Source organism: Rhinolophus hipposideros (assembly GCF_964194185.1).
Source record: "Rhinolophus hipposideros genome assembly, chromosome: 4".
In the NCBI taxonomy this organism is placed as follows: domain Eukaryota; kingdom Metazoa; phylum Chordata; class Mammalia; order Chiroptera; family Rhinolophidae; genus Rhinolophus; species Rhinolophus hipposideros.
In genome coordinates this window covers 61,538,409-61,553,333 of record NC_138050.1, presented here as the reverse complement: position 1 = coordinate 61,553,333, position 14,925 = coordinate 61,538,409, and the positions used below count along the sequence as shown (strand labels likewise).

The window sequence follows — 14,925 nt, the reverse complement described above, 5'->3', positions numbered from 1 at the left end:
GGAGAGAAAAACCAAGCCATCTGTCAATGCTCAGTGGTCTTCACTACACTCTCAGGAATTGGCAAAGATATCTTAAGTTGGGGCCTTTAACAGGACAGGCTTTTTAACCCTAGAAAGTTAGAATAAGACACGTATATAAATGAGACAAGATGCTTGCAGTACCTCACAGCTTCTCGGTAATATCTGATAGCAGCTGTTTGATTGCCTTTATCAGCAAGGTTTTTGCCAACATTGTAGTGAACCTGAAAATATAGATAAAAACTTGGCCATCAGCTCATAGATTTCTTTATTCAGAGCAGGAATATCTATTATATCTTCTAACTGAAAACAAAAGGTAGTGGTATTAAAAAAACAAAACAAAACAAAAACCCACCCACCAGAACTTTAGGTAAAACCCTTCCGAGGCTCAGCCAGAGGCCTGCTTGTACTTAATCCCCCACCCTGTAAGAAAAAATCTGAAGGAAGAGACATAACAAGCAGAGGATACCACTGAAGTATAACAGGCATATTTAACTCAGGAACTCAACAGAGAAAACTGGAAAATCAGGATGTTGGGAGGGTTTTACTGCTAAACCCTCTGTCTCACACAGCCATCCCCCAATAGGGCTGAGGGGATCCACCATTCTACTTTCTGTTTTTATGAATTTGACGACACTAGATCGCAAATCAGTGAACTCACATCGGATTTGTATTCTTATGGCTAGCTGATTTCACTTAGCATAACGTCCTCAAGGTTTACCCATGTTGTAGCATGTGTCAGAATGTCCTTTCTTTTTAAGGCTGAATGACATTCCATTGTATGTTTATACATTTTGTGTATCCATTCATCTGTTGACAGACACTTAGGTTGCTTCCACATTTTGGCTACTGTGACTAACGCTGCTAAAACATGGGTGTTCAAATACATCTTTGAGATCTTACTTTCAATTGTTTTGGAGATATGTGTGTGTATATCTCCATTAGAATTGCTGAATCATCTGATATTTCTATTTTTCATTTTTGAAGAACTAAAATGGTTAATTTGTGTTACGAGAATTTTACCTCAATTTTTTTACAAAGAGATTTTAATGACTGAAGAGGGTGTTAAAGTAGGCTAAAAGAAACAGGGCTCACAAACCTACCGGACATTCTCAGGTCATCTTAATGTGAAGGTAGTGGGCTGGCCGACTTATGGCATTTTCTCAAGTGTCCGTGGGCTCAGAATAAATTACGAGGAAAGGAGCTGGGATCCAAACGAAGGCCAGGACCTTATTTCCAACTCATGAGGACTAGTATCAAAAGTGTTTATTGATCATCAAAAGCTCCTTTTGGAGGCTTACAATGTAAAGGCCAATAGCAATCTTAGAAGAGATGATGCTACAGAAATTCATTCAGTTGGGTGTGTTACGTGTGACTAATAACAATAACAGAAACACCAGCATAGGTCACGTGCTTGGGGTCATCTTGAAGCAGGTGCGGGGGTTGGCACTGAATACGTATGGTCTCTTCTCTTCACAGCAGCCCTGATGGGTAGCTGCTATCACCCTCCCTTCTGAGCTGAGGGACAGCTTCAGTGTTGTTAAACATCTTACGCAAGGTTCCGGTGCTGAATTTCAACCCAGGGTCCAAAGCCTGTATGTCTTCTCACTGTATCACCCTGGTGTTGATTAAAGATAGGACTGAATACTCAAGGCGATTTCTAGACCCACTCATTCACACCATCTATTACTTTTTCTTAAAGTAAAATGTTTCCTTTTGTGTGTTAAGGGCTGAATTGTCTCCTCCACAAATTCATAAGTTGAAGTCCTAAACCCCAGCACTTCAGAATGTGACTGTACTGGATCCAGGGTCTTTAAAGAACTCATTAAGTTGAAGTGAGGTCTTTCGGGCGGGCCCGAATCCAATTTGACTGGTGTCCTTACGAGAAGGGAAAATTTGGACACACAGAGAGATACCAGGGATGTGTGCACACAGAGGACAGGTCATGTGAGGACACAGCGAGAAGGTGGCCATCTACACACCAGGGAGAGAGGCCTCAGGATTTATCAGCTCTGCCAACACATTGATCTGGGACTTCTGGCATCCAGAACGGTGAGAAAATAAATTGCTGTTGTTTAAGCCACGCTGTGTGTGGTATTTTGTTATGGCAAAATAATATATTGTGAAATACAATAATGGTGTGAACATATTCAAGTAACAATACATCTGAACACTTCAAAACTCCTTCTGAAAATATAACCACATCCTGCCTCATCCATCTTAACCTACAGTTAGAGCACATTTTCAAAAATACTAGTATGTCTGGAAAGATATGGAGCAGTGCAACATTCTTTAAATGTATACGTAACAGAGATTTGTTTTTAACTGCCAATTTTCAGTTCGATACATTTATTTTTACCTAATCTAACAAAAAGAATCACAAGCAAGTATAGCGCAGGAAATAGAAACATGTACTATGGCACAGCACACTGCGTCATTTAAACTTCTTGAACCAAAGTCTTGTCCATTCGTAGGAATTGTCATCATCAAATTATAGCTTGGAGGCTAGTTAATGCTATGGTTGGCCGCACGTTTTGAAAAGTATGCTCCAAATGGTTTGAGTTCCTGCCTCCCCCAGCCCCAGCCTGGAAGTGTTACTTCACCTCCTGTCCCCAACACAAAAGAACAGAATCTGAGAATCCAACCTGAGTGATGTGCTTGTGGTCCCCAGAATACAAATACAGCTCTGAGCAGACTTCAACACGCCTCCCGCCTCTTCTGTCCCTGGGCTCCTGCTGCTTTCCTTTGTTATGGGGAAATTCTGTTTTCTCAAGAAAAAGCTCACATAAGGAGTTCAAGTGCCCTCTGCAGCACAGACGTGTTCTGTCATATACCCTGAGCGCCAGAGACCAGAAAAGCAGGGGAGAAAGAAGGGACACTGCAAATTCAGACTGCAGTTGTTTCAATGGAACTAGTTAAAAGATTTGATCTGGTCTGAGAAGGCAAGATATCCATAATTGAGAACTGTAAACAGGTTTGCCTAGAGGCTAGACTTAACCTATGGCTTCTATGGAGGAAAGTATTTGAACAGAAAACAGCTGCCTAGATAACACGGTGTAAAAAGAAAACAAAACAACCCTGACAGTTTACTTAAAATAGTGTTTAAAGAACGAGTGATTTTTGTTTCCATGGAAGGTAAAAGACTGAAGAGGACTATTTATTTCTGAACTTTTCCCTTAGCCTTTGTGATTCATACTGAGGCAATGAACCAGCACAAAAGCCACAGATAAGACCAACAATTGCAACCCAAAGACATGTAAATATAAACGAAGTAAAAGCGTCAGTAAAGGAAGGCATTTTTAACACCAGTGCTAAAACCAGTTTGTTTCAAATATTCTGCCAATGGTTGATGTTAAACTTACAATGTTTTAAATACATAAATATCCTATAATTCATCCTGGGTCACTCCCTAAGGAAATACATTGTGGTATATGATTCTGTTCAGTGTTAAAAGAATTTAGAATTTTATCATCCAGTTCATACAAAGTGCCACATACTTTAAAGCCCTTAAAAACGAAAAACAACTAAATGTAATTAGGTACTTGGACTCTCATCCGTAGTAGGTTCAAGGAATTTAATTCCCATTTGGCTCAATTCAATCACTAATACTGAGTGCCTACCATATACAAGGCATTGTGGGTAACTCAAATGCAGACCACACACTGGTACTATATACATGGATATTGCAATCTTTTGAGAAAGAGGAGTCTGACTTTGTAAGTCTGGGCCTAATCTAAAGCCAGGTGTCAATTGCTTACTTAATATTCAACGAATATAAAGTGGAAACCAGTACAGAAAATGTATCTCCTGTAATGGAGTTTAATGAAACCAGTGTCTTCCTAATGAGATCTCTTCCCTGAAATCAACCTATCTTTTTTTCCAGAAAAGGGAAGTAAAGATAATTTTACTACATTTCAATTTATAGTGGAAAGTTAAAAACAAAATCTCTTGTTTGCTCCTGCTGAATGGTATCACTGAAACCAGTTCTTAGAAGGGACAATTACCACCAGGTCCACATTGAACATGAGGTCTTGTAAGCACATATGTTTTAAATTAAAGAGAGAAAACGACAGAGTGAATCATACAATAATTGTGTGCATGCTTATGTGTGCACACTCTGTGTTTTCTAGCCTACAATATATGAAGTCATATTAGTACTAGGGCAGGCAGACAGGCTCAAACATCATGTATGTCCCATCTCCACCCTACTCCACTTACTAGGTAACCTGGGCACCATACCATACCAGGTCTCGATCTAGTCACATAGATTACTAACCTAGATAACCTCTGTTCCATTTTTGTAGGCCTCAGTTTCTCCCATTTGGAAAAATAAAGAAAATAATAGCCTGTCTCTAAAAATCTTACAGGGAGGATAATGGAGATTAATTATAGAGTCTCTACAAAGAAATTTGAGTTCCTTGTGGGGAAGAACTATATAAATAGAAGGGGTAATTACTACTATTCAAACATAAAAGTAAAAATAAAGCCAATCTATTAACATTTATGAAATTAAATCACAAGCAATTTATTTTTAGTAGTAAAATAAATGGATAGGTCAGCAAATCACATTAATGATAAAAGTTTGAAATAATTCACTTTTACCCAAGTTTCTTAATTGTAAAACATGAACAAGATTTTTTAATCCAGGAAAAAGACAAACAAGGAGTCAGCACCTTTTATACTATTCTTCCCTTCAAGGTCACAGTAAGATGTCAACTATTCATTAGACTTATTTATATAATTTTACCTGAAATCATTGCTTTTTCTAAATACATGTAAAAAGGAGACAGAACTCCTGAAAGCTCTTTTTTTTAACCCCCATGATCACATATGCAGCATCCTACAAAGCTGTAATTCTGATGATCCAAGAGAGAATGAATCATTAGTTAGTAATGATCAATACTAACAGAAATTCTTCTAACCCAACTCCTTGGCATCCCGTTTTGAGAAAGTGACTTCTTGCCCTGAGCAAATTCCCTTCTTGTCCTTTAACGTGACAACCGAAACTAACACAAGCCTAAGAAAGCGGATGTTCCTTGAATACCTACTATATTCTAACTGCCACGCTAGGGCACTTCACACATCGTATTTCATTCAGGCCTCACAACAAATCCAGGAGGTAGGCATTATGCCCCCTTCTACAGATAAAGACACTGAAATTTCAAAAAAGTTTGTTTTGCCCAAAGAGACACAGCAGGTTAAGCTAGAAGTTTAGATTCATGAAGAAAACAAGTGAAACAAATTCCTACCAGACTGTTTCAACAAAAATACGGCTGATTTTAAAGTCTATACATTTATTTGTACCTAATCTAACAAAAGGCATCACAAATAGAGAAACCCCAGGTGATAGAAATGTGTCCTACTGCACACCACACAGCATAAGTTAAACTTCCTGAACCAAACTTCTGTCCATTCATCTTCAAGTTGTAGGCTGGAGGATGCGAGTTAATGCTAGGACCAGAGCTCGTGTTTTCAAAAGTGTGCTCTGAATGGCTCCACAGCGCACCTCCCCGAGCCCCAGACTGGAGGTGTGGCATTAGTTCTCCTGCTGTCACTTCAAAAGGTGACTGGACCAACTGGAAGATGAGGAAAACCTCATTTAAGTAATAGGCCGTTTCGTGAACATTGTCTGGTTTTAATTATTTCTTTTGAATTATTTTGGCTATGTGGCATTTTAATAAATTTTACCAAAATCATAAAAAAAATAGCCACAAAGAAAAACCCAAGTATGATCTTATGCTAGATTTTGCAGGGAAGTCTACTTTCTTCTTATTCAGCTGCTGAACTTGAAACATTTCCTAGCAGCACCTTTCTAAAGAACGTGGCCGCTAACATACCTTAGCGTTGAGAGGACACACAGACAGTGCACTTCTGAAAAGCTGTTCTTCACTTCGCCACTCACCACTGCGAGTCATGCATCTCAGCGTGTTTAGGAATAAAATTCCCAGGACGAGAGCAGCAATTAGCTTCTGAAGAATAGAGAGACATGGTCAGCGTCATTAGGAAATCCGTCCAAACATCTTGGTGATGCGTGGCGCCACTCCTGACCAGTACCTTTTTCTTAGTGTGTTTACTGAGAGCTCCAAATCCAAACGTCAGCAGCATGCAGTACCCAGCACTGGGGAGGTAGAGAACTCGCTCGGCCACAACAAAGCCCACTCGGAAGAACAAGTTACTTGCAGGAAGAAATGGGATGATGAGAAATCCCAGGCCCAGTGTAAGGACCCTGGAAAATAAGAAGTGCTTAAAACGACTATTTTCAGACTTAAAAAGTCCTACTCAACATTAAAAAATAATATTAAAGGCCTTTTCCCCTCATGCCATCAATTGAGAAAAGGTAGCAGCAGCAGCAAAATGTTGTCATCAGCAGACAGGGTTTAGCCAGGCAGTATTAGAATAAGACATAAAAATCTTACTAAGGCACTTGGCATCAATATAAGGATAAAACTTACAAGTCACACAATTTCTATGAGTAAGGTTAGAATGACTGTATTTGTGAGGGCTTATTAATTCACCTATTCTTAACTACACCTCAAACCATGCACGTATTGAACAGCCCAGTAGATATTGGTCCCAATTAGTTCAAAATAGTTTTCAGGGGAACCCTCCCCCAGACTTAATGGGAATAATAATAACTAGCTTAAAGTTATCTGAAATAAATTAATATCATTTTGGGGGCTACATCACCACAAATTTCAGTCAAGTAAAAAGAAAGCTAGACACGAGGCTATCATTTCTAATATCCCATATGACACAAGAGTATGAACTGGGAAGCTAGGTCAAATTCGGTGGCTTCTTTCTGGACCCTGTACCTACAGTATTTTAAAAATAAAATCTTATTATACGTGTATAAATGACATTGGGACAAAAGTTTGTTGTTGTTTAGAATTATGAACCAATTTGAGGTGAACTTGAAACTTAATTTACTTTGAGAAATTACTAAATCGAATTCCATAAACACTTATGTGTAAAGGAAATCATCTTAAATAGTTTTCTTTCTCATGAAACACATTTGTTTTTCCCCAATTATTTCCTCAATAACCTTTTTATTTATTTATTTATTTTTTGGGGTGAGAAAGAATAGTCTCTTTGGGGCAGCAGTTTATTTTGTACTAAGCTACAACAGAAGGAATCACTATAGCATCCACCAGGGTTTTCTGAAGGAGAATTGTGAAATAATGGGCACAACACACATCAATTACACTCTCTGTTCTGACCCTAAATTACTCTTTACCACCTACTGAGAAAAAGATCTCAAAATGCTACTTCATGGGGAAAGGGGGCGGGGGTGATAAAGCAGTCATCCATACCCTCTCCTCCAAGTTCACTCCCCACTAGTTGAATCCAGCGATGGATTCCAAATGGATGAACTCATCCTAGCGAAAATATGTATTGGAAATAAATGTCTTTAGACATGACTTCCATAAAATCGTTAAAATGATCAGTGCTGGATTTAGCAAAATGCTTCTGACTCAACCCAGTGTGGAAGTTAAAATTCAGCGCTGCCTCTTACCTTCTCTTGTGACTGTCTTCAGAGCAGAGGGCTTGGCATATTAGGCCAATTAGGCAGAACCAGAGTGCTGCTAGTGCAATTACCCTCCAGTCACCGACTGACTTAATGAGGGGGATGCAGCCCATTGACCAATCAAAACACAGCCACCAGGGGCACAGCAGCAGCCAGGCATTCAATGAATAGTAGTAATTATAGTTTATGGCCTGTCAGTCAAAATGAAAACAAACATTTATTTGATACTGAGGTTGAGAAAAAAATACATATATCTCCTAACTTCACTTCAGGGGCTTCCATATGTTTCTGTTCAAGGAGAGCAGTTGTATAAAATAAAATGTTGCCACTTTCTACATTGGACATGGAACTATAGTTTGCTATTTATTAAATGCATTCAGATTTTAACAGAGAAAAATACTGCACAGCTACCAGACTCTGCTATGCAGTTGTCACACTTCTGATCTGACATCACTATGTCTGATGAGTGATACCCCAAAGTCTGCAACCCAGGAAATTTGAGGCCCAGGGGTCATGTATGTGCCTAACAACATAGGAATAGGATTCCATGGTAATTCTCTTGATTCTGTCTCTGTGAGATGCACTGCTAAGAAGTTGAGGCCTGACACCCTTGCCTTCAGAATAAGCAAACCTTTACAATAAAGAGAGTCTTGACACCATCAGATTTTTAAAGATACCACCAATATTGTTATATTTTGTTTTAACTCTGCTCATCAATTTCCTCTATAACAAAAGTAATGGGATTAGGGGGACACTTCATTGAGTCTGGCAAGAAACTTGAGGTTAAAAGGAACCACTCTTTAATTTTGATTAGAATGGAAATACAAGGGGCTGCTCTCCTCTCGATGACCTTATAAAAAGCTGCTTTCATCCTAGAATATCCTTCATGACAGCACACAAACATGGAGGTGTTCCATTTATTTGGGATCTCATGGGTGTGCTGTGGAGCGAGAGGAGGAGGATGGATGAAGGACCTGGGCGTGTGGCGGGCAGACTCACAGAACTCACCCTGACCAACATGCTGTCGGCAAAGGAGGCGGGGTTGTCCACCTCGGTGAATGCTGGGGGGCCGGTGCCCATGATTTTCCAGCGCATGTACAGCACCCCTGCTGCCCCCAAGGCCAGCAGGGTCATTCTGAAGAGGAGGCCCCCATTCCTGAGCACGCCAATGTTCTGAAAGGACAACGCGAAGCCCTGATGTCACGGATTTTCAAATAAATATGTGGCCAATCCAGGTACAAATGTGCAGCAATTCTGCCTGAACTGCACTGACACTGCGCTTTAAAAGGTTGGCTAGTTTAGCATTCAAAAATCACAAGAAATACTTTGAAAATGGCATTTTAAATCAGCCGGTCCTTGACATTTTCCATGTCGGGGCTGCAGACAAAAGTATATACTCACCTCTAATGCCTTGTCCTTATGTAGTACCTTCTGGACAATTTCCAGAACATTTAATTTGCCTATCACCAAGATGTCAAAGACTGCATTTAAGCCCTAAGGAAGCAAAACAAGGCAATCAGTGCTGGCAGAGCCTAACTCTGATTCGGTAGCAATTATACTTCACAATTTTACTACTAAATCTAGACAAGGAATGTAGTAGATTCAGTAATTATGGAAGACCTCTTCAGCTCTTAAAAAACCCCTATTGTTTCTATGAAATCAGCTCATGGTAATATAGTATAACAACTGTATTAGCGAGTAAATTCCTGTCAGTCCTAATTTCATAGTCTGTATGTAAGAGTACGTTAAGATTTGGGATAGCTAGAAAGTTGGACCTCTGCAGAGGTCTTTCCTTTTCTTTCTCTTCCTTTACTGTAAAACAGTCCCTTAGTTGATACAATCAAGTGGTTACCTGGGCAGTTATTGTGCCTAAAATCATAAAGGCAGCCATCAACCTTGACATCCCAGCCACAGAAGTAATTACATCTTAAAAACCTCCAGTGCTGACTGGACTGGCCAGTGTAGCAGAAGCAGGAGCAGGGCTTATAGAACAGTCTTTGCTGGCCCTTTGAGGATCTCTCAGGATCAGACTCCTAATTGCCTATCAGCTTTCTGTTCTTGCTGGGCACGTACCAGACTGAATTTCCCAGCCTCTCCTGCAGTTAAGCATGGTCATGGGACTGAGTTCCAGTCTATGGGATGTGGGTAGAAGTGATAATGCCCCATCTTGGAGATTTGGTTATAAACCTGTGCACGCAGCACTACTCGGTTTCCCCATCCAGCTGGCTGTGAGGGAGACAAGGGAGGTGATCAGGGTGACTTTGGGAACTACACACTGATGGTGACAGAGCCTCTGCCAGCCTGGGTATCTGTGTGGAGGGCAGCTACCTCTGTCACGTGCAGCCCCGCCCACGACTGTTAGATAGATGATAAATGACTTCGATTACGTGATGATGCAACTGGGTTTTGAGAATGTGATACTGTGGCTCCACCCATGTGAACAGCTTCCATTACCACCACGAAAGTTTCTTTCCAGCAGGTGAGGGCTGCTTTTGCAGCTATTAAACCTATAGCTACAGGCTGAAGGCTACGCGAGCCTTGGATTCTATTGTCTACCCTGCAACAGATGTGCCTTAGATGTTGCTGCTGCAGACAATGTCATAGAGCAGAGCTCTCTGTCCAATAAAGTGGTCAGAATACATATGGCGTTATTGGGATAACGCTGCCCTGAACTTGGGTCTCTTTAACACAGGGATTTGTGACAAAGGAGATCATACATTATCAGAAACTCGTGGTAATTTGTGGTTTTCAGAGGAAGGATGACATTCCTACTTAACCCTCTCGCAAAAATGCTGGGAGCCATTAATTATCCAATACACAGGCCAGTGCTGGGTTAATCATTTCAAAGAATCCTGATTTTATTCACCCGTGTGATACATGATTTTAGTGGGTCACAGAAGACCATTTCTGCCTGTGTAAACCATTTTCTAGAAGGCAGAAGCTCCCTGTTGAGCTGCCACTGCTTTCTTAGGCTGTTTGTTTTTCTGCCTGTGAGCTATAGAACAGTCACCAAGGGGTGACAGGGTCATGTCGTCCTAAGGACTAAGTAAAACACAAGTTTGGCACTACCTCCCCCTTCCCATTTAAATGCATCATCAATACGTCCACATTCTTAACAAATTTTTGAAAACAGCTAACTTTCACCATATCGTTGGTCACATAAATTCAACCTAATTCTTTAGTGCTTTTCAAATATTAATGTGAGTCACCTTGAGACCTTGTGAAATGGAGATTCTGATTCAGCAGGTCTGAAACCCTAAATTTCCAATAAGGTCCCGGATAATTCTGATGCTATTGGTCTTTAAACCACACTTTGAGAAGCAAGGGTTCAGGGTTCAGGATCTCAGTAGGATGGTTTTGTCGCTCAGGGGATGCTTGGTAATATATGGAGACATTTTACGTTGTCACAGCTAAGGGGGTTCTACTGGTAACTAGTGAGTGGAGGTCAGGGAGTGTGCTAACAAAGCATGAGACAGCCCCCTATATGAAAGAAGATCCAGCCCAAAATGTCAATAATACCAAAGTTGAGAAACATTGGTTTAGAGCAAACATTTAAAAAGCAACTAATGAAATTCAAGTATCTTTGCACAGTAATTCTATTTCCTAGCTCGCTAACCTTGACATTATAGATCGAGTCCAATAAAACCACTGATCTTTGCCTTTACTTGTGTCAAACCCTGAATAGCTCTTACTGCTCTTTCTTTCTCACGGTATTCCTATACGGACCATCCACTTCTCATATCTTTGTTTTCCATTTCTCCCCCTCTGCTCACATCCCTAATTTCTAGATTTCCCTCTAATAATGCAAGGCAGAAAATTGGCTAGAATGCAGGAAAGGGAAAGTGGATTTCAGTGCCTCTCCCTTCCTGGGCTTTGGTTCAGATCAGATGTAGGAGGTGTGTACCTTCACTCTTCAGAAGTCCTCTCCTCTTCTCTTTCACATTTCTAATCAAAGCCAAGTATAACAAAACAAACATGCAATATTTGTTTAATCAGGACCAGAAACATGTAAAGGGTCAGTCCACTGTTACATTCAGGACTGCTGAAATAAGAGAGCATCCAAGAAAACTCAAACCATTCTTTTATCTTTTTCTACAGGACCTCTCCAAGAGAACTAATCACTACTCTATAAGAACTTCCTACTCTCCATTTCTACCAGTTGCTAAGGCTAGTCAACTGAAACAGTCAATCCCCATATGAAACACCAGGATTATAAAAGCACACACACATCATTAGAAAGGTCTAAGACCGTAGGCCAGCAATGGAGCGCCATAGAGGAGGTCACACGGGCGGGGCCAGCCCATTTTGTCTATATAGGGAGGCAAAGGTGTGTAGAGAGCAGGCCCTGACTGCCCAGTCTTACCAGCACGGTGATCCCTTGCTCTTTGCACAGCATGGCCATAGCTCCCAGAAGGATACTCAGCAACACCCAGAATGTAGAATGGGTTCCCTCCTTGTTACCTGCTGATTAAAAAAAAACGACTAAGATAGAAGTCACACAACACAGCTCAGTCTTGTTAGTATCAGGAACTAAAATTCTAAGCATGCACCTTACCTAGCTACAATTTAAAAACAGAGTCATCTTCTGACAGCTTTTCTCTGTAGGCGAGTGTGTTAGACCCCTATGTTTCTGGTTAGACAACACTCTCTAAATGGCACACACGTCCCTCTCAAGGTGTACCTTACCAGGTGCCCAGAGCCACTGGGGACACTTAATGAAGCCACAGCCACAAAGACCTTTCATTGTAGAGTCCCCATGGGGCAAGTTCCTTCTCTCCGACCTGCCAATCATTTGATAGGCCATTCTGACAAGTTATGTTGAGAACTCCCACTGAGAGTGTAAGCACTGCATTTGGGTGCACAATGACCTCAACAGTTGCTGCTTCTGTCACAACGATGGGAGCGATGGGAAGACCTGAGCAGCTCTGAGAGTCTCTCCTACTCTACGGATAGCCTAGTCTCTCTGAACATCAAGTGGTGTGAGATGGGGCTGCTCTGCTCCCAGTGTGGAATAGCTCTGACCTATGGAGAACACAGGACCCTGACTGAGGGCTGGCACCCACCTAGCACTGGGCAGGTAAAGGCATAGGGCAGGCTGGGCTGCCAACCTGTATGGGGACTCAAACACCAACAGGAAGCCAAAACATCTGTGCTGGTATGGCCAGGCTGTTCAAGGGCCCAGTCAGCTTGCTGCGAAAATGTCCTCATTCACAAACAGGCTCCAGCAGCAGGAGACATCGGAAGTCAAGCAGAAAGGATTCATGGGCTAATTTTTTCTGACTTTTTTGGCTTTTCTTGGGAATCTCTGTATATCAAATTTACAGGTTTAATGTATAAAGAGACAGGATATAATAACAAAAATTTTTTTTTACTTATTTTATTATAGTTGAGGTACTTTAAGGCTTTCAATGAGGCCAGCTGATCAGTGAAAGACTTATTAATTTGGATTCCACTGTCTCATAAAACACAATGAACACTCTTGTTTTAAGCCTTTGTAGTCCTTCCTGCTGCCTACAGGATAAAGGTGACCCTTCTGAGAATGGCATTTAAGACCTGCTGACCTGGCCACATGACATCTCTCTGGCTTTTCTGGGCCTCTATTTCAGGCACACCTGCCAACACGCTCTCACTTTGCTTTGTGTATTCTGTTCTCTTTGGCTACAAGGCCCCTGGCAAAATCCTACCCATCTTATACAGATGTCAGATGTCACTTAAGCTGTGAAATCCCGCCCCCACCCTCCCAAGCAGCCACCTTTTTCAATTCACTTGTTTTTCTAGTTAGACCAGCAAATGGTCTGCATGTCTGACGTCCCTGAGAATGGGGTCACGTACCTCGGCCTCCCTGGTTAACCCTCTAGACTAAGTGAGGCCCAGCTGCAGCACCTTAAACCGAACTTATCACAGTCTATCACTACATTCTTCACACAGTTTATTACAAATACTTGGTTTCCTGAATTTCCCCTAGATTGGGAGAGGTGGGAGTCTCTCAACCTCAACACTACTATTTGGACTGGTTAATTCCTCGTGAGGGCTGCTCCATGCATCGGAGAATGCTTAGCAGGACCCCTTGCTTCTCCCCATTAGATAACAGTAATATTCCTAGCCCTCAGTTGTGACAATCAAAAATGTCATAAGCTTTGCCAAATGTCCTGGGGGCAGGGAAAAATAAATGACCTCCAGCTGAGACCACTGCCCTAAAATGTGGTCCATGGACCTGCCCTTGAACCCCGTTGGAAATCAACCCTCCGGCCCTGCCCAGACCTGAAAAATCAGAAACTGGAGGGTGAAGCCCAGCAATGTGCCTTTTAGCCAGGGTGCAGGTGATTCTGATTCAGCTGAAGGTGGAGAAGCATCACTCTAGATAGGAAGCTTACTCACATCTCATCCCTGCCACCAGGCCTGGCTTGTAGGAGCAACTCAAGTTTTTTTGACGGAATCTACGGCATCTGCCTGACTCTGGGAAGGCGTGGTCAGAGAATGAAATGCCTGTCCACTGTCCACCAAAACAGGCAATAAGCCCACAAATCACGGAACCGCATCGTAGAGAACGTTGGAATAGTGCCTTAGAGGGTGTGCATATAATCTCCTTTGCAGCAACGAATGCAGCCATGGAAATGCTGAAGTCCTTTCCATAATGCATCCAGCAGGGGGCCACGCGGCCTTGACTTCAGTAACTTCTGAGAAGGGTATTAACTTTCCATAACAGCCCATTTCATTTGTAAACTTTGGGCTGCTAGAATCTTCTTTTCTGGAAAGAGCCCACACTTGCCTCCCCAAACCTCAGGTCTTGTTTGTGCCCTAGAGCATTGTCTCTCCAATTGTCCTAGGAGCACAGCGCCCGGCAGCCAAGTTCTCTTAACTGAAAACCATTATGTATTGGAATGTTTAGTTCCATCAAGCAAACTAAGGATAATTTTACTTGCAGAAATTAATTACAGCATATGTATGTAATACCAAAAAAAATCACAATTCTGAGCCACAAAAATAAAACCCTGTTCAATTAATCATGATTGCATTTCAGTGTTTACATACTTATTGAAACTTATTATTTTCTTTTGGCATTTGCTGGCAATCATTAGCAGACAAGTGTTCGTAGACACCAAAGCCTTTGAAAAAATTATGACCAAAATAACCTTAAAGCTAACATGTTGGCTAATTCCTTTTAGGATATGATTTTGAGAAAGGCTCCACACATTTTAGCAGCAGAGCACAGGGGTCCAGCTGGCAAAATGGAGGTGATCACAGCTCACAATGCACCATGCCAGGGACAAGGTCAGACCTTCTGACATATGACAAAAATGGATGGCAGACGACACGCTTAAGGCTTGTCCTCTTGTTGATTCATGTAGCTCTTTCTCCCATAACACATCTTCCTGAGTCTG

General features: G+C 41.5%; 1 protein-coding gene across 4 annotated transcripts in view; it reads right to left on the bottom strand.

Annotated features, from left to right (window-relative positions):
• Positions 1 to 14,925, bottom strand: part of TMTC4 (transmembrane O-mannosyltransferase targeting cadherins 4) — a 57,723-nt gene that overhangs the window by 15,312 nt on the left and 27,486 nt on the right. For 2 of the 4 annotated variants that reach the window (XM_081047103.1, XM_081047104.1), the window contains exons 6-12: positions 11,907 to 12,007; positions 8,945 to 9,037; positions 8,552 to 8,716; positions 7,532 to 7,734; positions 6,073 to 6,244; positions 5,856 to 5,987; positions 163 to 242 (exon numbers count right to left, since the gene is read on the bottom strand). In XM_081047103.1, coding sequence (XP_080903229.1) covers positions 163 to 242; positions 5,856 to 5,987; positions 6,073 to 6,244; positions 7,532 to 7,734; positions 8,552 to 8,716; positions 8,945 to 9,037; positions 11,907 to 12,007 — 946 coding nt within the window. The remainder of the gene's footprint in view (positions 1 to 162; positions 243 to 5,855; positions 5,988 to 6,072; positions 6,245 to 7,531; positions 7,735 to 8,551; positions 8,717 to 8,944; positions 9,038 to 11,906; positions 12,008 to 14,925) is intronic. The other 2 variants (XM_081047105.1, XM_081047106.1) reach the window with 1 other exon arrangement.